Below are 25,140 nucleotides of genomic sequence, written 5' to 3' on the forward strand. Positions count from 1 at the left end.
CAGTGGACAAGAAGTTGATATGAGTCAACAGCTTGTGCCCTTGTTGCCAAGAAGGCTAACGTGTATTTTGGGCTGTATAAGCAGGGGTGTGACACAGTTCCTCCTCTGCCTTTGGTGGGTCCTGCGCTTCTTGGCAGATTTGCTCACCTCAGTGATCTTCCCCACAGTCTGGGGTCAGTCCTCCTGTGTCTGATCAGGAGTTGGGAGGTTTGGGGGGACCCGGGCCGCCCTTCTCCGGGTTCCAGCCAGGGCCTGTGTGATTGCACTGTCTATAGTGCTTTCCTGTAACAGCTGCATGACAGCTACAAACTCCCTGGGCTATTCCCCAGCCTCCTCCAAACACCTTCTTTATCCTCACCACGGATCTTCTCCTGATGTCTGATAATGCTGGTCTCCTTAATCCTCCAGCAGTACACTCTCTCACTCTCAGCTCCTTGCCTTCTTGCTCCAGGCTCCTCACTCGCACTCCTTCTCCTCTGGCTCCTCCCTGCTGACGGTGTCGAGCTCCTTTTTTAAACCCAGGTGCCCTGATTAGCCTGCCTGATTGGCTGCAGGTGTTCTAATTAAAGTAGCTATCTCCACTGCCTTCTGGAAGGGTCTTAATTGGCTCCGGGTGCCTTGATTAACCTGAGCAACTGCCATTGGTTACCAGGGTACTAGGGATTTGTTTAGCCTGGGGCTAACATACCTGTTTCTCAGTACCTTTACTGTAGCCATCTGGCCTTGCCCATCACAAGGGGCATTACCAGCAGATCGAGGGACATGATCGTTCCCCTCTATTCGACATGGTGAGGCCTCATCTGGAGTACTGTGTCCAGTTTTGGGCCTCACACTACAAGAAGAATGTGGAAAAATTGAAAGAGATTCAGCGGAGGGCAAAACATGATTAGAGGGCTGGAGTACATGACTTATTGGACAGGCTGAGGGAACTTGGGATTGTTCAGTTTGCAGAAGAGAAGAATGCAGGGATTGATAGCTGCTTTCAACTACCTGAAAGGGTTCCAAAGAGGAGGGATTTAGACTGTTCTCAGTGATACCCTGTTTCTCAGTACTTTACTGTAGCCATCTGGCCTTGCCCCATCACAAGGGGCATTACCAGCAGATCGAGGGACATGATCGTTCCCCTCTATTCGACATTGGTGAGGCCTCATCTGGAGTACTGTGTCCAGTTTTGGGCCTCACACTACAAGAAGAATGTGGAAAAATTGAAAAGAGTTCAGCGGAGGGCAACAAACATGATTAGAGGGCTGGAGTACATGACTTATGAGGACAGGCTGAGGGAACTGGGATTGTTCAGTTTGCAGAAGAGAAGAATGCAGGGGGATTTGATAGCTGCTTTCAACTACCTGAAAGGGGGTTCCAAAGAGGAGGGATTTAGACTGTTCTCAGTGATACCAGATGACAGAACAAGGAGTAATGACCTCAAGTTGCAGTGGGGGATGTTTAGGTTGGGTATTAGGAACCACTGTTTCACTAGGAGGGTGGTGAAGCAATGGAATGGATTACCTAAGAAGGTGGTGGAATCTCCTTCCTTAGAGGTTTTTAAGGTCAGGCTTTACAAAGCCCTGGCTGGGATGATATAGTTGGGGTTGGTCCTGCTTTGAGCAGGGGGTTGGACTAGATAACTCCTGAGGTACCTTCCAACCATAATATTCCGTGATTCTATGAAAGAGTCCACAAGGTATTCCTCGTGGGCCAAGTGGAAGCGCTATGCCTCCTAGGTCCAATAGAGGGGCCTTGTCCCTGAGGACTTCCCTGTCTTTTGGACTACCTCCTCTTCTTAGTGCCTTCCACCCCCCCACCCCCCACTTTCCCCTGTGGAAGACCACTCCCTATTTACTCATCCATTAACTACCAGGTTTTGAAAGGGTCTCCTCAGAACCTTCCCCACCCATTTAACTTATTGCTCCCCAATGGGACCTCTACCTTGTTCTCTTGACATTTAATGAAATTGCCCTTCAAGCCACTGGCTTCATGTTACCAGTTCCTCCTTTCCATGAAGGTTGCCTTCCTGGGACTATTACTTCCCATGAGAAGGATAAGTGAACTGGGGCAATGATGGCGGACCCCCCCCTTTCACTGTGTTTCATAGTGACAAAGTTGCCCAGCGCCAGCATCCCAAGTTTCTGCAGAGGTTGTTTCTTGCTTTCATCTCAACCAACCTATGCACTTACCTGCTTTCTCGCCGAAGCCTTATGCCTCAGCAGTGGAGCAGCGCCTTCACTCCCTCAACCTCCTCAGGGCCTTGCCTTCTACCTGCAGAGGATGAGACCATTCAGGAAGTCCCCTAGACTGTTTGTTTGTTTTGCTGTTACTGAAAGGATTAAGGAGGCAGGCAATCTCCACACAGAGGATGTCTAAGTGGATTTCAGGGTGCATTACGCTCTGCTGTTGGTTATTGAGACAGCCTGCACTCCTTGTGGGGAGAGCCCATTCCACAAGAGCTCAAGCATCTACTACAGTCACCCTTCACAATGTACCACTTTCAGACATATGCAGGGCAGCCATGTGGAGTTCAGTACGAACCTTCCTTGCTCATTACACCTTGGTGCAAAACTCTGGGAGGGATGCTTTGTTTGGCGCAGCTGGCTTCCGGTCCACCATTCCATCCTCTTCTTTGCATCCTCCTCCAAATTAGGTACTACTTGTTAATCACTCAGTGGAATACAGTAGGGACCATCGCTCGAAGAAGAGGAGGAGATTACTTACCTGCAACTGGAGGTTCTTCGAGATGTGGGCTCCCTATCTGTATTCCACTTCCCACCCTCCTTTCCCTCTGCTGTACATCTGTTCAGTTTGTGGTGGGGAAAGAACTGTGGTAGGTTCGCCCTGCCTTTTATTGCCTTGGACAAAACCATGAGGCGAAGCAAGAGCACATGTGCATTCTAGCAAATACTACTACTTTCAGATTCTTGGCTCTGGACACACGGCGCATGTGTAAACCCTCAGTGGAGTGCAGATAAGAGACCATACATCTTGAAGAACCTCCCGTTACAAGTAAGTAACCTCCTCTTGCGCCTTTGGTTTCAGGACATCGATATTAATACTGATGATGAGCTGGATGCATATATTGAGGACCTAATCACCAAGGGAGACTGAGCAGTCCAGACCCAGCACTGGCAAGCAGCATGGAGGAGTTGGTCACTGTGTTCTGAGATGTGGATTCCTGCGGAGGGGACCCGAGCAGTGCATGAAAGGGGAGGGCCATTAGACTGTGTATTATATTGATGTGTCGGTGTACAACCTGTTCTTGTGATTTTACATGCAAAAGACATTGGTGCTGTTGGCAGGACAGTTTTTAACATTGTAGTTCTTCAGATCTCTTCCCTTTGTTTATAAATATTTATTTTTTAAAAGAAACAGGAGCTGTGCCTGGTATGATGGGAGGTCAGCTCTGTTGTAGGGTTTGGGCTTTTTTCAGTACGGTAAAAATGCAAGAACCTTTTTCCTTTTGGGGTATGCTGGAGATCTATGCCCAGTTCTTGGCACCAGAACATCCTATCCAGCAAGTTATAGCTGATGCCTCTTCAAATAAAGAAGGGAAAAATCTAGCACCAACTTAATGGAAAAGCCTGCGCTGAGGCCTTGAGGGACTGAGCAGAAGCTGGATTGGACTTGGACCTCAGGACGGTGGTAACTGGACCAAAGGAGGCTCAGAGCCAGGGCTTCTAACTACACCAGGGGATCGGTGCACACATTCTCCATTGAGGGGGTGGGGTTTGAAGCTTAAGGATGTTGTAGTTGAGCATACATGTGAGGTTTTCAAAGCCCTCATTACACAGCCATAGCATCAAACATGGGGAATGGGGCTCTGTTAGCAGGGCCAGGAAGCTTAGACCCACTGATGCTTTAAGGTGTGGGTGGAAGAGGCTCACAGTGATGGGACTGAGCCTGCTGGGGTTCTGGTACCTTGTGATTTTTTAGGGCAGGGAAGTGCGGGGGTTGAAGTGCAAGGTTCCTACCAGTTCTACAGCCCCCTATTGCACGTTCGTCACCAGTGCTGCCATTTTGAGAGATGTGAGTTGCAAGAGGCAGATGGACTCCCTGACCAGCTCAAAATAAAACTGACCCTATGTTCTAAGTACCACTCCCTCTGCTCTTTCTTGCTTTGCTCCACTTGGACTCTTCCAGTTGTTTTTAAATAGAGCACTGGAAATGGACCTGTTCCCCTTTTAGTCACTGGATCGCACCCAGCCCCAGCTCAGCAGCAAGGAAGAGCTCTAGCCTCTCTAATGTGGGGTTTGGAGGCTGTATTAAAAGTGGTGAGGGAGTGGTTCTCAACCACAGGTCTAATTTCCCCTAGGTGACCATGTGAAGGTTTCAGGGGGTCTGCCAAGCGGGGCCACTGTTAGTCGCGCTGAAGCCTGGGACAGAAAGCTATAGCCCCACGTTATAGGGCTGAAGCCCTGAGTCCTGCCAGCTGGAGCTGGAGCTGAAGCCTTAGCATCTTAGCTTCATGGGGCCCAGGTGGGCCCTGGAGTTTTTATAGCATGTTCTCGTAGGGGCCTCAGGAAGGAAAAGGTTGAGAAGCCCTGTGCTACGGGCCACGGTCTGTCACAGAGGGGGCATCCAGGCATGCTGGTAGTGTGTTTGTGCAATAGCCATCAGTGCTTAGCAACAGGGCTCACTAAACCTCATCACTCCCCTTCTCGTTGTGCCAAAACTGCTCTGAGAAATGCAAATATTGTTAACAGAAAAAGCTCTCGGCATAGGCACTAGCCTTCTAGCAAGAGTGACATGCTCCAGGTGACTTCTTCCTGCAAGCAGAAACTCAAGAAGGGAGCTTGTGTTATAACCCTCAGATCACTGAGAAGTGTGTCCACTCCCAACACATTCAGCTTCCCTTCCTCTCCTGCACCCTCACTCTACTCCAAAAACCTCAGGCACCCTGCCCAGCCTCCCAGCTGACGTGCATGTCTGTCTCTGAACTGCTGCTGCTTCCAGGAGCATTGTGGGCAAGACACCTTGCTGCAGCCTTGCCTCCCTTGGCCAGAAACCCTGCCTCTTCCTTAGCACCATGTGGCCAGTAGACTCCTGACCCTTAGCCATTCCCGAGATGGTGTCCTCCTTGGTGGAGAGATGCTACTTTGTGCCTCCCCTAGTTAACCAGAGGGCAGCTGGTTTCCAAAGGGTTCAGTTAAGTGCCCAGTCTCCAAAAGCTTGTTTGGCCTCAGTACGCACTGCTGCAGTACAAATAATTGGAGGGCCATAACTTTCCTAACTACCAGTTACTTCCTGCCGAGCAAACTACTGTTCTAATGGCCTCCTGTTGTGTAGCAAACAGGAGCAGGATGTACTGCCCTGTTCGGACTCTCCCCTGCAATGCCAGTAATAAAGCCTACAGGCCCCTCATCCAGCAGTTCCAACAGCTGGACAGTAGGATGTCAGCAACAGAAACCTCCCCAGGGAAAGTACTCAGAGCCAGCAGATATTAACAAGGCCTGTAAATAATATGAGGCTAACGCTGTGTCTCTGTGAATCTGAGGGCTCCCTTGGGTTAGGGAAAGTTAAAGCTTTTGTTTGGTGGGGGGAGGAATTGGACACACAACCAAACACAGGGTGGATTGCTGAGGAATGCACAGAGAAATGTCCAAGAGATCCAGAGCCCTCTGACCCCACAGCTGTTAGAAATGTCCAAGCAAATACTAGGAAAAATGTTTTCCCCTGGTGTAGAGGAGGTTCTGCCAAACTGATGGCGAGCCAGAAAGGGAACAAAAGATCCATCCATAGGGTCGGCTACTCAAACCCCACTAAAACCTGAACCCTCACCAACCCCTTTCTGAAGAGTCCTAGAGTTAAACTCATGTAAACTGATGACCCATGGTGAAAGGAAGAAGCATCTGGGTGATGCTTTGGTCTCCTGGGTCCATAACCATTGCTTTCACAGTTGGTGCCCTGGATCCTCTGCCCTTTGGGTAGGTTAAAAACTAGCTCAGAGGTGAAAGCTGAGTGAATGTGCTGCACACTGGCTATCCGGGAAGCTCTGGAGTAGGGGGACTAGTGCTGCTACTGGCAAAGATAGGGGAGCCTTCAAACCCTGACGGCTCCTAGAGAGCAGTCACTAGTGTGGGGCCTCTACTAGCCGTGGGGGTGCTCTAGACAAGTACTCACCCTGGACATTCTGCACTATGCCTGCGAGGGTGGGTGAGCTCCCTAGAGCATCTCAGCTCCCTGCACTGTAACCTCCAGCCTCCCTTCTATACAGGTTCTTATACCGCCTTCAGCCTCCTATCCCCGCGCCTTCCAGTTGTGCATGGAGCAATCTGACTGACATCTGTCAGGTTTGCCCTCTCCCTGTCGCATGGGGAACCCACACACACACACTCCTCTCTGGTCACTGTCCTCTCAGCTCCTGGGCATACCAGTAATGCACCTGAGCCACCTGGCTTACCGAGGACCTAACATTACAGTAGGATCTCAGAGTTATGAACTGACTGGTCCACCACATACTTCATTTGGAATCGGAAGTGCACAATCAGGCAGCAGCAGAGCCAAAGAAAGCAACGACAGCACAGTAACGTGTTACCTGTAAATTACCGAAAAATAAAGGGAAAGTTATAAACAGGATTTGACAAGCTGAGGAAACTGCTTGTTTCATTTAAATTAAGATGATTAAAAGCATTTTTCTTCTGCATAGTAAAGTTTCAAAGCTGTATTAAGTCATTGTTCAGTTGTGAACTTTTGAAAGTGTATTTTGTTCAGAGTTATAAACAACTTCCATTCCTGCAGGGTTCCTAACGGGTTCTACTGTACCCAAAACACCAAGCAGCTGTTGTGAGATAGCGGCCAGCAGGTGGTGCCCAAGGCAAGAACTAGCATTACTCGACCCCCTGACCAGGGATTTACTGAAGGCACAGGACTGAGCTTTTACCCAGAGCGCTTCTGCACTAGCCGTTTTCACAGAGACTCAGATTTTAAGGCCAGAAGGGACCATCACGATCATCTAGTCTGACCCCCTGCACCTGGCAGGCCACAGAATCTCACCCACTCGCTCCTGTAATAGAGCCCTGAGCTCTGCTGGAGTTACCGAAGGCCTCAAATCCTGATTTAAAGAGTTCGTGTTACAGAGAATCTGTCATTTACACTAAACCTGCAAGTGACGTGTGCCCCATGCTCCAGGGGACAGCAAAAAACCCAGTGTCTCTGCCAGTCTGACCTGGGAGAAAATTCCTTCCTGACCCCAAATATAGCCCTCAGTTAAACCCTGAGCACAGAGGCAAGACACGGGCAGCTGGTCTAGAGGGCTCAGTGGAAGGGACTGGCAGTTGGGTGAGGATCCAATGCCTCTGGCTGGGGGTGGGAGTTTTCAGGTAAATATAGTGCTGAGGAAATTTCAGCCTAGCAGCCCTGGTGACTAGACGCTTAGCCACAGGAACCACTCCGGGAAGCAGCAGTGCTGCAAGTTTCCCCATCCTCCCTCAAGAGTCAGAGAGTTTAAGAGCAGAAGAGAGAAATGGACCATCCAGTCTGACCCTTATAGCAGAGGCCACCAGCCTCAGCCGGCACCCGCACACTACCCCAGCATCCAAATCGAGACCAAGGTATTCCAGCCCACAGGAGACTGGGTAGGTGCCACAGGCTGAGTAGAGGGGTCCGAGGTGCACTAGGTCCCGAGACCCTCGCACTGACAGGGAAATGATTAAGTGAGGGATGCCCAGATAATCCTGGCAAGTGCTCCACATGCTGCAGGGGGAAGGGGAAAAAATCTGACCTGGGGGAAAATTCCTGCCTGACCCCACATACGGTGATCAGTTAGACCCTGAGCATGAACCAGGCACCTGAGAGAGAGAATGCTCATGCCATCTGAGAGCCCTGGCCCACCCGCCATCCCTGATGCAGCAGAAGAATACACTGGGGTGGGAATCCCTTCCTGACCCTTGGTGACTTGAAGCATGAGCTTTTAGGGTCATAAATCATAAAACGAGACAGCCCTGCCCCCCATCATCACAAGCAATCGGGGGCTGAGGGGCAGTGCAGTCTCCATGGCCCATTCAGTTCTTGCAGTGGAGCTAAATAGTGACAGCTGGGGCTTGCGTGCAGCAAACACTGCCCTGCTGGGAGCTGTGCTGAGACCAGGTAAACTCATTGCACAGTGACACAGGCCACTGAACCGCCAGCAGCTGGTGACCATGGGTGGCTAATACTGGCCTGCGTGATGTTTGACTGAGTGCCCTAGAGGTTAAAGGCCCCTAGTTCCTGATCAGGGCTCTGTAGTAGGGGAATGACAGAACAAGGCACAGGAGACTGGAGAGTCCAACCCAAGGTCTCTCCCTTCCCCCTCCCCCTGAACCAGCCAGTGTCTTTGGAAACTGTCCTAACCTTGACATGGTCACTGTCCCCATTCGGCCTCCTGTGCCCTGGTCTGTGGCTGCTGCTGCCGAGGAGGGAGGGGGGCGAGGCGCAGTTCAGCTGCTAGGATCAGGGCTGAGCGGAGCAGAGAAGCCCCTTCTGAAGGAGCCCGGGAGCAGGCCAATGAAGAGCCCCATTGTCCCAGCAGTGGGACTGTCAGCTGCGTGGGTGGAGGTGTTGGCCCCCACGTGCTGCCCCATCACCGGGGAAACTCTGCAGAGGGAGAGGCATCCCCAGCCCCTGCCAGGGCAGCCTGGTGCTGACCCTGCCTTTGTTGGCTTCACTGGGTTTGTTTGGGGAGATAAGCAGAGCCTGAGCCTCTTCCTCTTCCTGCCAGCCAACAGCTCCCCGCTGCAGCTGCCTGGAAGCACCCGCTTCCCGTGCAATGAAAAGAGTCAGCTGGTGCTGCCCCCAGGAAGGGAGCAAGCCAGGCCTAGCGCACAGCCCAAGGTGCAGCAGGCCAGGCGCTGCCAAGCCACACACACTGGGCCCTTGTCGTGCTGCTGCGAGCTGCTGGCATCCTCTCTCCTCTCTCAGGGCCCTGTCTGGAGGGCTGGCACTGAAGGAAGCGAAGTGAGCCGCTATCTCAGGCTCTATCTGAGGGCTGAGAGCAGAGAGCTGCGCTCTATGCTGGGCGGTCAACTGCCTAGTCCAGAAAGCATCTCCCTGGCCCACCTACCCAACCTGCTGGGGTCGCCTGCCCCCCATCACTGCCCCCTTTGGCTCTGGGCCAGTGTGTAAGGAGTTCCTCCTGCCCCCAATTACCCCCCCATCACAGCCCCCCCGGGTCCTGGGCCACTGTGTGAGGAGCTCCTCCTCCCCCCACATCACCCCCATCACGCGTCCCCCCTTGGTCCTGGGCCAGCATGTGAGGAACTCCTCCTGTCCCCAATTACCCCCCATCATGCGCCCCCCCCCCCCCCGGATCCTGGGCCAGCGTGTGAGGAGCTGTCATAAACCTGTGAGTGACCTTTGAAGATGCCAAATGTGGGGCACAGTGGCAACCTGACAGAGTGGGGAGCTGGAGGGAAGGGGGCGTCCTCACGTTAACATGGCCTGTGTTCCCCAGCCAGAGTGCCAGAAATATTTTTTTCATGATAAGTTTCTGAAGGTGAACCATGACTCAGTTTCCCCACAAGCTGTGATGGAGTAGGGACTGTCTGTGTGGGGGATGGGAGAGCAGGGGATGACTTTAGGTGAGGGACAGGTGCTCAGCCTGTAACCTGAGCTGGGCAGGGGGGAGGAGTGTCAGCACCTTTGCCTGGAAAGCTGGACAAAGGAAGAGGCCGTCTAGAGGGAGTTGGGTGAGTTAAGTTTCGGTTTTGGGCTGGGTGGTTGGAATTCAGGGAATCCCAAACTGGGGACTAAGCTTCCTGAACCCCAGAAGGACTTGATTGAGGGGTTCAGGTTGTGCCTACAAGCTCTGCTGTATCCTTCGTTCTTGTTGTCCAATAGACCTTCTGTTTTACTGGCTGGCTGAGAGTCACTGTGAGTCCCAGGAAGAGGCGTGCAGGACTGGACTCCCCCATACTCCGTGACACAAGCATTCCTATAGTAGTCCCAAGGCCACGTGGTGCTGGTCACATCCAAACCCCACCATAAGCCTATACACCCTTCGATTCTGTATCCTAGCAACAATACGCTTACCAGCATTGGCCAAAATATTTATGCCAGGATCAGGTCCGGGAGGTACCTTCTCACTGTGGTCTGACTCCAGAGGGGAAAGGAAAAGCTCTGACAAAGAAACCCCTAGAAAACCTGTAACAAGTGGTGCCATTGCTGGTTATTGGACCTTAACTAGAGCCAGATGAAGCAGTTTAGGGCTGAACTTTGTGTCACGCTGCCTGGGGTGGCTCCCGACTGTATGTGCCAACCTTGGGGCAGACTGACAAGGAGCAGGGCAGAGACCCCAAACTGGCTGTATGTTCTGTAGTTAGATTTCACTAACCCACTAACAAGTGTGAACTCCTAAAGTGCTGTAACAGCCTTATCTTCGAGTCACAGACAGTCCCTGTGGGGGTTCCTGGTCGGGGAAGATACACGATGCTCATATCTTTAAGAACACAGGACTGTTCAGGAAGCAGCCAACACGGACTTTCTTTCCTGATTGGCAGATTACCATTTGTGATATTGAAATGCAGATAATGATTGGGGGGCTGGCTTACGAAGCTATACACTGGCCACCTTACCAGCACCAAGAAAAGATTCACCTGCCAGCTGAATGTGCTTTCATCAGACTGAAGGGGCACTGGTGCTGTTTACTCACTAGATTTGTATCTCAGTGAGAAACATTTCCCAGTGGTTACAGCTGCCTGTTATGTCCTGCACAAAATCTGTGAGGCAAAGTTGCCGCTGGGTTGGAGGGCAGTGGTAAGGCCACTGTCTGCTGACCTTGAACAGCCAGACACAGGGGCCATTAGAAGAGCTCAACATGGAGCGATAGAGCTGAGGGAGGTGTTGGAAGGCCACGTTAACCATCAGCCACAGAGGCGTGCTGTGTGGGACGGTGCCATACCTGGCCCTGAAGCGTTGGGGGTTGTGAGGAATTGTGTAGTGCTTGGTGTATGTTTATGAATGACTTTTAATGAACCTAGGAATTATGCAGTGCTTCATGTCCATTTCTAATTATTGCACAGTGTGTTTGTAACTGAACCTGAGAGCTCTGTGGTCCTACTCCATTACAAGCAGGGTGTGCTTTTGGTGGCATGAGGCATTCTGTTGGATATGTTATGAAGTAATAAAGAGGAATTTATTTCCAAAAATAAAAATGTATTGCATACCAGAAACAGTGCAAAATGTGCATGTGACATTAAAACCCAGTACAGTGAAAACATAGACATTAACACAACTTTAACGTTAGCATGCTAGAAAACATTTGTGCCCATTTCTGCCAAACACACACCAGCCACGGCTCTCTCAGGTCAGTGCATGTGACGCTCCATTTTTCCTTGCTGTCCCCTGGCACGGAGTGGGCAGAGGCAGGGATGTGGCCCCTGACGCCACATGGAATGGGCTGGGGGGGGAAGGGAGCTGCTGAAATTAAGTTCTTCATTAACTCAAAGGGATGCCAGCCTAGGACGGTTGGACTGGTCAACAAAAGTCAGCAGCACTTGTGTTTTCTGCCTGAGAAGCCCCATTATGTCCTGGTGCATCTCCATCTCCTTTTCCTGCTGGGACTCCTCGGTCTTTCTCCTGTCTGCTCCTTCCTGCTCCAAGCTGTCTGCTCTATTCACACTCCAGGCCGCCTGTCCACAGTCCAGTGCATCACTGGCTTGCAGAGTCTCACCGAACAATTCCTCCCTAATCTGCTTTCTTCAGCTTCTCAAGGGGGCCAGGCAATCTGTGAGTGTGGAGGGGACACCCGCACCCCTCAAGGCCCAAGAGCAGCAGCTCTAGCTAAAACAGTCAAACAGATGGACCACTGCAGTAGCAGGGAAGAGGGGAACAGTCACATTTCAGCCCTTTTCTCCATGAGTGCAGGTACAGGCCAATGGCACTGAAGCCTGGCACTGATTTCCCACGGGGTGAGTTTGGCTTATATCTCATTCCCTGGGGGTCAGAAAGGCAGAGCTGTCGCTGGTGTCCCGAAGCAGTGAGTGGAGACCCAGAGAGGGCCGAGTGTGAGGAGAAGCTGGGATCAAAGGTATCCTGCTAGGCCTGGGCACAATTCCTCTGGCACATGCAGGAGTCCTTCGGGCCCCGAGAAGGGCAGAGGTGTGACAAATGGAGGGGAAGGCCCTGCTGACTAGGCAGTGGTTAGATGGAGGCAGATGCTGATCCAAGACCAGGGGAGGGGGAAAGGATATCAAGAGACTGTGAAAGCTTCCTGGCTCCAAGTAACCTTCCTTACAGCTGGCTGGTGAGACAGGCCCAGCAGAAAGCACCAACCCCCAGCCATACACTCTGGGCTAGGATTTCCTGCAGAGGCTCGTGATGTTGGGCACACAACTGGAGATGTCTTGAAGGGGGCCTGATATCCAGGGAGCAGGTGCCAAGCTCTTCCTCAAAACCAGGCCCTAAAATCTCTGCTCCCTTGAAGTATTGGGAGTGGCCGGGTTAGTCTGTATCCACAAAACCAAGAAGGAGTCCAGTGGCACCTTAAAGACTAACAGATTTATTTGTGCATAAGCTTTTGTGGGTAAAAAACCCACTTCTTCAGGTGCGTGGAGTGAAAGTTACAGATGCAGGCAGTTAGATTTTAAGGTGCCACTGGACGCCTTGTTGTTTTTGCTCCCTTGAAAAGTCTCAGCCAGGCCCTGGGGCTGGAGTGCCCCTGAGGGGCAGGGGGTGTAGAGGGGAAAGCCTGGCCCTGCCACCTTCCTTCCTCTTGGGCTTTCCACAATGCAGTGGAGCCCCAGCATTTTTCTCTGCTGCCCTGATCGCAGTGTTCCCCCACCTGGCTCCGTTAGCTTTGTCCAGCATGCTGGGAGGAGGCTGTGACAGGCTGGGCTGTGGGGACTCCTGCCGGCTCCCAGCCCCCCCAGCAGCTGCTTCAATTCCTCTTTGAGGTCCCCTGCTAATGGAGTTCCAACACTCTGTTAAATGGTCACAAATGGCTCCTGTTGGCCTGCTCCAGCCGTTCCCAGGCTGCCCCCCTTTGAGGCTAGCAGGGAAGTGCGAGGGGCACCCTGCCTTGGAGGTGTTGGTGCTCAGTCCCATGTGTGAAAAGCCCCAGGGCTGCGAGGGAACAGGCCAGTAACCAGGCAGCACAGAGAGCAGTCAGGGAGCGACTGGGCTGCGAATACATCCACAAATGATGATGCTATTTGCTAGCCTTTCCTTGGCAAGCTGTCTGCTGGCTCTCACTCTCAGCAAGCAGCCAGGCAATGGGCAGCCTGGCTGAGCAATGGGTCTGGGCAGGGGGCAGGAGTCTGCAGGTCCAGGGAAGGGGTGACCCTGCAAGGGGAAAGGAGGTTTTTTGGCATGAGACACAAGGCACAGCTGGGAAGCGTGGGTTGGACCGAAGCCATGGGATGCTCAGGCTGGGCTCTCTGGCAGCGAGGTGCACCAGGCTGTGGGATGAGACAGTGCACTGGACCTAAGCTGCAGAGGGGCACTGCTGGAGGCCTCACCTCCAACTCTCCCTGCTTTAACCCCTTACATCCCACTCACCTCCTAGAGTCGGGGGTGGAAACCAGATGTCCTGGCTCACAGACATCCTACTGTGGTGGTTGAGCTGAGGATTGCAGTGAGTTCCCTGTGGCTAGTGAGCTCTCAAGAGCTTCCTGGGAGATAGCTAAGATGAGCTTGTTATGCTTACAGCTCACAGACAGTGCAGGGGAGGAGGAACTAGTAGATCTGACCTATAACCTACTAGCCCCCTTCTCTGCCCCCGCCCCCCGCAGACACCCTGAGCTCACTGCTCCTAGACGTTCAGTCCAGCCTCAAAAATAAATTCCTTGGTTCTGAAAGGCTGGGTCCTGAGGCCCAGTTCAGCCCCCATGACTGATCCAGGACAACATGCCAAGTAAGGCCTGAGACCAGGGTAGATGGGCCTATGGATCTGATCTGGAGTCACAGATACCACTGGTTGCGTCCCTTGATCTGATCTGGAGGGAAGTAGGGGGTATATCGGGCTGCCTGATGGGGAGGGACAAGGGGGTTGATACTGGGCAGACTGGGGCCTGAGGAGACTAGCCTGGTTGGGCCCTGGTTTTGACCCTAGCACCCCTGGCAGGCCCCAGAGTATTTGGCTACAATATGTTCTTAGAGGGGAAGATGTAGGAGAAGCAGCACGATCACTCCCACCACAGTCTCATAAAGTGAATCACCACGCAGCATTCGCCCAGGACTATTCTGGTCCAAAAGGCGCCCAGGTCTGTGCCTAATGCAGCACAGGTACAGGTCAGGTGGCCCCAGGAGCAGCCAGGCTGCAGAGCACAGAGTTAGCCTGAAGGCACAAGCAGAGAAATGGGAGCTGAGAACAGAAGTCACTGCAGCAAAGTGGCAGAACTAGAACTTCCCAGAGCTCCAGGGAAGTCACGCGTGGGAGCCTGAGCTTGAGGGGGCTTCCTGGGACCCTAAAAGACAAGGGCCTTCCCCTTCGCAAGGAACGGGGCCTGGTGAAAAGAGAACCCCCAGCACTGGCTGAAAATGCAGTGGTAGCCTTTCCTGGGAACGCAGGGGCTGGGCAAGCCAAGAGTCCGTGGCTAAGGCACTCAGTTCTGTCAAGGCCCCTCACAGAGACCCTGCCTTCCTGTGGCCAGAAACCTCCCGCCAGAGTCAGCAATCAGGCTGAGAACTGGCCTCGGCGTCACACATTGGGGTAGCAGCCCCAGCCCTCTTGAAGAGCAATTACAGGCAGCGCTGGTGTCTGACAGCCAAAGAGTGAGTCCCTTCATGACAACTCCCCCCGCCCTGCGCTGGGCCTGGCCCCTCTTGTGTTGTCATTCGCGCCAGGCCAAGCCCCACAGAGGAGAAGCATAAAAGGAGAGTGAGCTGGGCTTTGTGACTGGCCCTGCCCGTTGCTGCAAGCTGAGGACCATGTTTCTGTGAGCGGGCACCGGCACCGAGGGAGTTCGTAGGGACCCACTGGCAGAGGGGAGTTGGTTATGTGAAAGAATTGCTGCCCTTTATGCCCATGTGTGTGCCTTGGCCTGAGCCTGGCCCATCCCAGCCCTACCTGAGGGCTAATCCCCCCGGGGAGAGGGGTGGAGAGGAAGCCCTGCTGAATCCTCCTCCGTCTGCACTGTCTGAGCTAGCACAGTGCTCGTCTGCCCGGCGCAGTCTCGGCCTGCAGGTACGTTCCTTGCCAAGGGCTGTGACGCGCTCTGGTTTGCAAAGGAGAGCTTGCTCCTGGTGTGCCACAGAAAATGAATAATAATGTCATTCTTCCTGGGGGAGGTCAGGGTTAGCCTGTGCTCCATCCCCTGCACAGCTCTTCTCTTAACCCTAGTGGTGCATTGCATCCATCAGTGTCAGAAGCACACACTGTTCCCACCTTTGGGTGGCCCTCCCTCCATCCCCAGGTGCTCTGCCACATCTTCCCCTGCCACATTGCCCCATCCCTGGGCCAGAACCACCAACTCCCAGGCCTCTCTCTTGCCTTACCTGGGTCACCAGCCCTCTCCCCGCCAACCCTTCCCCCAGGCTGTCCTCTGCCCAGCCCCAGGCACACATGGCTGGTCCCCTAGTGAGCACCTGCACTAGCCGGGTGCTGCTGCCCTCGCCCCTGAGGATGGGCTCTGAGCAAATGCAGGGCAGGGCCCCTCTCCCACCCTCAAGATGGGTTTGTGGTAAGCTGCCTGCTGCGTCCCCCGTCCTGCACCCCCAACTCCTCCTCCAGTGGGAATATGGTGGCATGCAAAGGAAGCTGGTTTACGTGAATCCTGGCACTAGTGTCCAAGGGGGCCAGAATTCTGTATGTGTGTGTGGTATGTGTGCATGCAGGTGTGTGCATGTGGTGTGTGTGTGTGAACACATTAGCAGGGGCACACCCACACTGATGTAAATCCAGTTACCGCCATCAGCAGAGTTACTCTGGATTTACACCAGCGCTGCGAAGGCTGGAATCTGGCCATGTGTTTGAGCTTCTCTTCTCTGTGCATTTACCACCAGCGAGCTCCTCCCGGCCCCCAGCAGCTCAGCAGAGCAGCCTTTCTAGCCTGTGTCCCCTGGGTGCTGTTATAACCCAGGCGTCTGTCACCAGCAGCCGCTAGATTTGGCCCAGGATTTGTGGTGGTTTCCACTCTAGGACCAGGGAATTTATACGGCGAAGATCCCAGCTCCGGAGCTCGCTGCAGCCTGGAGATGCAGGGTTTGACTGGTACCTACTGGTCTCTGACACTGCCCGGCACCTCCTGCTTCTGCCGATGGTTCATGTCACCACTTCTTCCAGCTCCAGGCAGGCTGGCGTCGGCTCATGTCTCCATAGGTGGGAGGTTTACTCTGGTGTAAGTGCAGACCCCGCAGAGCCCCCAGACCCACCCGCACAGCTCCCGGACCGGACCCCGCACAGCTCCCAGCCCGAACCGGATCCCGCACAGCTCCCGGACACCACACAGCTCCCGGACCCACTACTCACACCTCGAACAGCTCCCGGACCCACCTGCACAGCTCCCAGCCCGAACCGGACCCCGCAGAGCCCCCGGACCCCGCACAGCTCCCGGACCGGACCGGACCCCGCAGAGCCCCCGGACCCCGCACAGTTCCCGGACCGGACCCCGCACAGCTCCCGGACTCACCATTAACAGCCCGAACCGGACTCCGCACAGCCCTCGGACCCACCATCGCCCCCGGACCCACCATTCACAGCCCGAACCGGACCCCGCACAGCCCTCGGACCCACCATTCACAGCCCAAAGTGGACCCTGCAAAGCCCCCGGACTCCGCACAGCCCGAAGCGGACCCCGCCCAGCCCCCGGACCCACCATTCACAGCCCGAAGCGGACTCAGCATCGGCCGGCGCCCCCGACCGGACCCAGGGCTCTCGCTGTCCACACCAAGAATCCGACCAGCGCTGCAGAGTTCCTGAAAAACTATTTTATTGGTTTACAGGGAGGGAGCCGCCCGCAGGGACCAGCCCAGCTCCAGGGGCTCCCGGCCGGCGGAGCCGAGCCAGCCCGGGCGCTAATCGGGTCGGGCGGGCGGGCAACCCGGACCCCCTGAGCAGGGCCCAGGGCTGGGACCGAGTGGGCGCAGAGGCAGCTCTCTCGCACTGCGCAGCCGAAGCCAGAGTCGGGGCTGCTGCTGCGGACCCCGGAGCAGGAGCGATCGAGCGCCGCCGAACCGCGCCGAGCTCCCGGCGGCGCCTGTCCAGCGTCCGCGGGCTCCGAGCCCGTCAGTGCGTCCGGGCGCCCCTACACCTTGGTGGCCAGCGAGTACAGCTCGGATTTCTGGGTCTGCGCGCTGAGCGTGGAGGAGCCCGAGCCGGCCGGGCCGCGCAGCGCCGGGCGCAGCCCCAGCAGCAGGCGGCACTGCGCGCGGAAGCGCAGGTCGAAGAAGGCGTAGAGGAAGGGGTTGAGGCAGCTGTTGATGTAAGCCAGGCAGGTGGCATAGGGGTGCAGCAGCACCACGAGGGCGAGGAAGGCGCAGGGCAGCTCCAGCAGCCCCAGCTCGCTGAGCACGTAGAGGCTTTTGAGCAGGTGGAAGGGCAGCCAGCAGAGCGCGAACACCGCCACCAGCGTGGCGATGATGCGCAGCAGCCGCCGCTTCTCCTGCTCCTTGCGCAGGTGCTGGAAGTGGCGGCTGAGGCTGGCGCCGATGCAGCAGTAGAAGAGGGTCATGAGCAGCAGCGGCAGCAGGAAGCCCAGCGCCGTGGTGCCCAGGCTGAGCGCGCCCCGCCAGTAGCGCTCGCTCTGCGCGCTGGCCACGCCGCTGAAGTCCATGTCGCAGACCGTGAGGTTGTCGGCCGGGCCGGGCTGCGTGTCGCGCAGCAGCAGGGCGGGCAGGGCCAGCCACGCCCCCCGCAGCCAAGAGCCGCCTAGCGGAAGCCAGCCCGAGGCGCCGGGGCGTCAACGGGCCGTGGAGCGCGGCAGGGAGCGGCACGATGGCGCAGGGTAGCGCGTGGAAGCTGAGGGCAGCCCAGGCAGAGAGGCGGAGGCCGAACATGTGAGCAGCACGCAGCGTAGCTGCAAGGCTGCACAGCGCCGAGCCGACGGCCATGGAAAGCGCAAGCCCGTGTAGCGGCCAAGCGGCAGGGTCGACCATCGAAGGAACAGGTCGGCCAGCCCAGGTTTGCCGATGTAAGGCTGTCCGGCGGAGCGCGCTTGGCCCGTCGGCCCCGCACACCGGTGAAGATCACCAGCCCGTTGCCCTGACAGCCCCAGCACGAAGACCAGCATTAGAGAACCGTCAGCACGAGAAGAGAGCTTCCCGAGTGCCGCCGGCCACTCGCACTGCCGCGCCGGCCGCTCTCGTACCCCTCCCGTAGTATAGTCGGGGCTCGTCCCCAGGCCGCCACTGCGCCCCGCCGCTCTCCCCCGCCTGATAAGGGGGCTCCCCCACTGCCCCCCCCCGCCCCTGCGGCGCGGCCGGAGACCCCACCCCGGCGCCGCTCGCCTGGCCCGGCCCAGGCCCCGCGCGGGCGGGCGTCCCGAGCCCAGCGTCCCTGCCCCTCCCCAGAGGCACAGCCCCGGCCAGATTCCTGCCCACCCCGCCAGCGTCCTGCCCCCCGCCCCCAGGCACCACCGGCCAGAATCGCCTGCCCCCCCCGCCCACCCGCCAAAATCCTGACCCCCAGGCACAACCCCGGGCCAGATTCCCGGCCACCCCCGGTCAGCGTCCCTGCCCCCCGCCCCAGGCACACATCCGGTCAGAATCCCCTGCCCCCCGCCCACGCCCCCAGCCAGAATCCCTGACTCCCCCAGTGCAACACGCCCGGGCCAGAGATCCCTGCTCCCCCCCCAGGCACAGCCCCCAGCCAGCGTCCTGCCCTGACCCGCCCAGGCCACCCGGGCCAGATTCTCCGGCCTACTCCCCGGCACGTCCTGCCGCCCGGCCCCAGGCACACCCACAGCCAAATCCCTGCCCCCCAGCACCCAGCCAAGCGTCCTGCCCCCTGCCCAGGCACACCTACCCAGCCAGCGTCCTGCCCCGCGGCCCAGCACGGCCACCCAGGCCAGAATCCCTGCCCCCGGCCAGGACACGACCCCCAGCAGCGTCTGCCCCCACCCCAGGCACTATCCCGGGCCAGAATCCCTGACCCCCCAGGCACACCCCCTAGGTCAGCGTCCTGCCGCCCCAGCACACCCCGGGCCAGAAATCCCGCCCCCCAGGCACACCCCAGCCAGCGTCCCTGCCCCCACCCCAGGCAGTCCAGGGCAGAATCCTGCCCCATCTGCACACAAGGCCCAGCCAAATCCCTGCCCGCCCCAGGCCACACCCGCCAGCCAGCGCTGCCCCCACCCGCCGAGATCCCAGGACACATCCCCGGCCAGAATCCCTGCCCCACAGGTCTGCAACCCCCAGCCAGCGTCTGCCCCCTGCCCCCAAGCACATCCCGGGCCAGATCCCTGACCCCCAGGCACACCCCCAGTCCCGCGTCCTGCCCCCGCCCCTGCACACCCCGGGTCAGAATCCTGCCCCCCACCAGGCCCACCCTGAGCCAGAATCCTTCCCTCCCCACCGCACACCCCGGGGCCAGAATCCTTCCTTCCCCACCGCACATCCTGGGCCAGAATCCTGCCCCCCCGCACACCCTGGGCCAGAATCCTTCCCTCCCCACTGCACACCCCAGGCCAGAATCCTGCCCCTGACCAGGCCCACCCCGGGCCAGAATCCTGTCCCCACACCAGGCACATCCCGGGCCAGCGTCCTGCCCTTGCCCCTCCAGGCACATCCTGCGCCAGCGTCCTGCCCCCCACCAACACACCCCGGGCCAGAATCCTTTCCCTCCCCCCGCACACCCTGAGCCAGCGTCATGCCCCCCACCCCCATGAACATCTCTGGCCAGCGTCCTGCCTCCCCCCCCACATCCTGGGGCAGCGTCCTGTCCCTGCCCCACCAGGCACACCCTGGGCCAGTGTCCTGCCCCCGCCCACACACACCCCAGGCCAGAATCCCTGCCCCCTCCCCGGCACACCCCGGGCCAGAATCCTGCCCTCCCCAGGCCCACTCCGAGCCAGAATCCTGCCCCGCCCCTCCAGGCACATCCTGGGCCAACATTCTGCCCCTGCCCCCCCAGGCACATCCCAGGCCAGCGTCCTGCCCCCGCTCCCCCCACACTCCAGGCCAGAATCCTGCCCCTCCCAGACCCACCCCGAGCCAGAATCCTGCCCCTGCACCAGGCACATCCTGGGCCAGCATCCTGCTCCTGCCCCCCAGGCACACTCCGGGCCAGTGTCCTGCCCCCCTCCCCAGGCCCACTCCAAGCCAGAATCTTTCCCCCTCCCCTGGGCCACCCTGACCCAGAGACTGACTCTCTTTCACACACACACACACACACACACACACACACACACACAAGCAGTCCTTTAGATTGACTCTCTCTTACACAAACACATACACACACACACACTGCCATAGGAGTCACACACACACACACACACACACTCACACTCCTTTAGACTGACTCTCTTTCACACAAACACACATACACACACACACACCACCATGGGAGTCACACACACACAGAATCTTTTAGACTGACTCACTTTCTCTCTCTCTTTCTCACACACACACACATTCTGCCACAGGGAGGTCTTACATACACAAACTTGGGAAATCACACACCTACACACAACACAAATGGTGATAATACACTCACACCCACCACATACCCTCATATCCCCCCCACATACTCACACGCAGCATATACCCTGATTTTCCTGCACAATATAACACACACACACAGATCATAACACACACATTCATCTCCTAACACAACCAAACAAATCCACCCTTCACAGCACACCCACTCATTCCCACACACACACTCCAAGGTGCACCCATTCTCCCCTCTCCCACAAGACATACATTCACACAACCTCCCCGCCCCCAATCACACAGGTGCATTCAACCTCTCCCCCCCCCCTGCGCCCCCCAGCAGGTAGCATACACCCTCCCACAACACACACACTCTCCAGCTCCCCACATGCACACATACAGTGTACACCCACCCAAACCACACCACATGGGCTCCAACACCCTCTGTCTCACACACACACACTACATCTGTACATACGGCACAGACACCCAGATACCTCCCCCCATATTCTGCTCCACATTTACATTCCCCTGATCACACACACACAGAGTGTTTCTAAACTAGCCTTTGGCCCCACAGGTTCCCCTCTTTGGCACCACTCTGAGCTCTGCCAGGAGCAGCGCTGGCGAGAATTACTGCAGACAGGGCCGTGGTTCCAGCCACCTTCCCGTCCAACCCTGCTCCGATCTGACCCGAGGCAGCAGTGCGCAGGGGTTTGAGAGGGAAAAGGTTCATGACGGCAAGGCCATAACCCTGCACACACAGCGCATCCACATCTTAGTGCATCCATGTCCACCCTTTTCTGTACACTCCTCACACCCACACGCTTGCTTTCCGAGTGCCCGCTGAGTGAGCAGACGGTCTAGCCCCTCCTCAGCCGGCTGCTGCAGGGATCCCCTGGGACCTGAGGCCTTAATGTGTTTTCTCAATGCTGGGAGAAACACGTTTGTTTTTTCTTTCCTGAGTCAGTGTTTTGCTAGGGCCTGCAGTCCCAGATCCGGGTGATGAGGGGAAGATGGCTGGCAAGAAGATAAATCTCTTTCTGGAGCCTTTCTCCTGAGGATTAGAGCCAATGCTTAGTGAAGGCTGAATGGAGCCTTCTCCTTGTTACTGTGCTAGGCACTCCTAGGGAGCGCTCTACAAGGCGTGGCCCCGGAGCGGAGGAATCTGGTATGCCTGGTGCCTGGCTGCTGGAGTTCAAATGGCTAGGTTGGCTTGGGACAGTAGGGGGAGGGGCAGGAGGCGGGTTGGTGGTTGACCTGGCTGTGGATGTAATTGTTTTTGCAGTCAAGATTTGAATTAGTCGTAAATTTTAAATTGTGAGGCTTGCAGTGGGTCGAGAATTAGCCTTGAAGGCACTCGTGCAAAATGTGGCTTGATGTGCAGCACCACTGGCTTTCCTATACTTCCAAGGGCAGCCGCTGGACTCAGCCCCTGTGAAACTCAACCCCGATCCTGCCATCGGATTCACATGGGATGATCCTGCTGCCAGCCATGTGTCTCTGCTGGCAGGACCGGGGTCTGTATGTGCCGCCTTGTCTGAGAACAGGGCACGGCCTGGAGCCATTTAGTGTTATCACCACCCACCCCCCAGCCATAAAGTGATGAAAAGCAAATCTTAGCATCCCGTTTCCTCCAGCGCAGCGCAGCTGTTGCCCTCCGTGTATTCATTGTCCTGGGGGAACGTTTCACATCTAGTTTTGAATTCAGCAAATGCATTGCTGCGTAAAAGCAGACACTTGTGTTTTTTTACCCCGGCTATAGGGAGCAATGAAAATCCAGACTCCAGCCCAGGCCTGCGGCAAGCCTGGAATGAAAGCCTTGTGCCCCTGCTGCCTTTGAGCCGACAGGAACAGCGTCGGGTTATTATGGCTCCTTTATTCCTGTTCGGTGGAGCTTTGCTAACCTTCTCTAAACAAGTTGACTTCACTGACTCATTCGCCCTGAAGGGCTGAGAGCCCCTTCCCTCCCTCCTGGACCCCTGCCCATCATTGGCATCTCAGGGTGGTTTGCCATCTGTCATGGATTAGGGGCTCCTGGAGGCAGGTCCTTTTGAGTCCGTACAGCGCCACGCACATCCTAACTATGGGAGCAGAGCTCAGCACCCGACATCCTTAGTTCCGTGTAGTTTCTCTCTCTTTCCTTAAACCCATCTCTCCTCCTCTATCCAGTGGAGGCCCTGAGCTCCTGAATAAGCAGCACAGGCCACTTATTGAGGTGCCCACGTGGGAGTTGAGCTCTTTAGAAAACCTGCCCCCTGCACAGCAATGGCTGCTGAGTGCTGAGCATTGTAGCCAGCATGATTCTGATGGACATGAAGCCCTGGGCATTATAGTCTGGGACCCCAAAGCCAGCAGGATCTCGGAGGCCTCCGGAAGCAGCGTCTCCCTCCCTTGGGCTTGTTTCGCACACATGATGGGCTCTGTGGCTTTTTTCCCATACACCCAACAAAGCCAGGCTTGTTCAAAGAAAGCCCTGCAAAAGATGCTTCCCTTCCTGAGTCTCCAGGTGGAGCTTCCCCAGCTGCAGCTCCTCAGTCAGGGCCCGGGGGAGAGGGCTGGGCTCCTGGCAGGATTCTAACTATTTGCTGAGAAGTTCCGTGCTCTCATCGCTGGGAGCGGTTTATTTCACCATGTGCTGCCCTTCGGAGGAAGCCCTGCTGAGCCTGCACTTTTTATCCAGGTCTGAAGGGGAAACATAACCCAGGCCCCGAATCAATCACAGCCCTGGCTCCCCGGAGTCAGCAGGACCCTCAGCAAACAGTGCCTCCCTGGGGCCAGCTGTCACTCCTAGGGCCATGCCCTCTGGCTTCCCCCGAGACCATGACACGGATCAGGGATGCTGGGCTGCAGGCCAGTGGCAACTCCCCATGGAAGCCTGGGCCTGGCTGGAACAGTGACCTCCCAACCCTGTGGGGGCAGTGGGCTGACACTGATCCTGCTTCCTGGGCAGCAGGATCAGGCCTGTCTGCAGGAAGATGGTCCTTTCGTGCCCAGAGGGGAAGGTGTGGGCTCTTTGCAGTCTATTCCATTGTGCTGGCTCTGCAGCCCATCCCAAGTGGAGTGGGGGGACATATGACTCCCCAGCTGCCTGAGGACTTCTTCCCATACACAGGCTGCAGGGCCTGGCTCTCTTTTGGGCAAGGGACTCAGAGATGGGGGTGGCAAGAGAGCTGTGTAGCTTATTGTTTAATCTCAGCCTTTTCTACCCTCTCTCACCATCCACAGATCTGTCGGGGGGAGGGGGTGTCACCCGCTGCTAGGGCTTGTTCCCTGTCTCATGTGGCAATCCTTGGCTGCTGATCGCTCAGACATCTACAGAGCAACTCGCTGGGACATCTCCAGGAGAGGATGATGTCAGTGCAACGTGATGTCAAGCGGGGAGCAAGCAGAGGCATCTGGGAACCTCTTAATGGCCAATGACACTATTTTCATGCAAATGTGATCAGCAATGAGCACATGACGTGAAAGGGTGGGAAACATGGTAAGTAAGGAGATGTTGGTATTTATCTAAACCGAGGCCTGATTCTCTACTCACGCTGGGGTAAACCAGGAGTCACTGCACTGAAGGGATGGGGTAAAACCAGAGAGCAGAGTCTGGGCTGGAAGGTTTGCCTTGAAATGTCAGCTGCTCCGTAACAACCACTGTAAATCTGTGCTGTGCTGTGGCATCAGAAGTTGTGCTGTCCCCTGAAGCGGCTCAGGCCCACTGGCTGGGTGTTTCATTGGTGTAAACTCGATTACAAGCAAATGAGGACACCACAGCTGGCGGTGGTGTAGGAACTGCCCAGGGGCTGAGCCAGGCTGCCAGTGGCTGGGGGAAGGGAGAGGGTGCAGAGCAAAGGGCTCTGCGGGCAGAAAGAGGAAATTCCATCTTAATAAAAGGTCTGGGAAGAAGAAATAAAGAGCCCAGGCACAGGCGGGGGACCCAAGCAGCCATGCCTCAGGGAAGGGGGCAGAGTACCAGAGCAGCTTTGTTTAAATCCAGAATACAGGCCTTAGGGAGAATGGGGGTGGGGATCACCCATGGGCACACGGCGCACAGGGGAGTCAGCCCAGGAGCAAGGAGGACACCACATTTGTATCATGGGAGCTGCTCACCCCTGGCCACACAGTGGCCTTGCCGTCACCAGGACAAAGCTGCACTTGCATCCAAATAGCCAAGATTGTTACTGCCTATGGGGCCGCCTCGCATTCACCCGGACTTGCTAACACATGTGAACACTGCACATGGCTGTGTCCTCATGGTGCACCCCGGGCCATGGCTTTAACCCACTCTAGATGCTCAGCGTCAGCGAGGCTCTGGAGCGTGTGCCCATTCAGGCTGGAGGTGCTAGGGGGCTTCCTACCCCAGCTTTAGCCTTTGGGTGCTGTTGAGGGGCTTAGGGAGAGGAAGGGCACAGATGGAGGTCAATGGGACAATGGAAGTTGCTCCAGTCACAACCTCCAAGTGAGCCTATGCTAGTGGGAGGGGAGATGATGAGTCATGAGAACGAAGATGGATTCCTGCTCTGGCCCCTTCCCTTAGGAGACCCACTGGGTGTGAGCTGGGCTCCTGGGTCCCCTCCAGGGTAGGGACTGTTCTGCCACCAGGGCACCATGCTCTGCAGAAGGAGAATGACATCAAACCGAGTCACCCGCCAAAGG

General features: G+C 56.4%; 2 protein-coding genes across 6 annotated transcripts in view; one reads left to right on the forward strand and one right to left on the reverse strand.

Moving 5' to 3' along the window:
- MORC2 (MORC family CW-type zinc finger 2) overlaps positions 1 to 13,795 on the forward strand; it is a 112,515-nt gene extending 98,720 nt beyond the window's left edge. For 4 of the 5 annotated variants that reach the window (XM_032768346.2, XM_032768348.2, XM_032768350.2 and 1 more), the window contains one exon: positions 3,031 to 6,635. In XM_032768346.2, coding sequence (XP_032624237.1) covers positions 3,031 to 3,099 — 69 coding nt within the window. In that variant the 3' untranslated portion in view covers positions 3,100 to 6,635. Of the gene's footprint in view, positions 1 to 3,030; positions 6,636 to 13,611 lie in introns of those variants that run through there. The other variant, XM_075060133.1, reaches the window with a different exon arrangement.
- A 2,163-nt stretch (positions 13,796 to 15,958) lies between these two features.
- Positions 15,959 to 17,756, reverse strand: LOC116817869 (apelin receptor-like). Its single transcript, XM_032768332.2, has one exon. It carries the CDS (start codon positions 17,673 to 17,675, stop codon positions 17,148 to 17,150), a length of 528 nt encoding a protein of 175 aa, XP_032624223.2. The 5' UTR covers positions 17,676 to 17,756; the 3' UTR covers positions 15,959 to 17,147.
- Positions 17,757 to 25,140: the final 7,384 nt, after the last annotated feature.

This window comes from Chelonoidis abingdonii, chromosome 22 (genome assembly GCF_003597395.2).
Source record: "Chelonoidis abingdonii isolate Lonesome George chromosome 22, CheloAbing_2.0, whole genome shotgun sequence".
Classification (NCBI taxonomy): domain Eukaryota; kingdom Metazoa; phylum Chordata; order Testudines; family Testudinidae; genus Chelonoidis; species Chelonoidis abingdonii.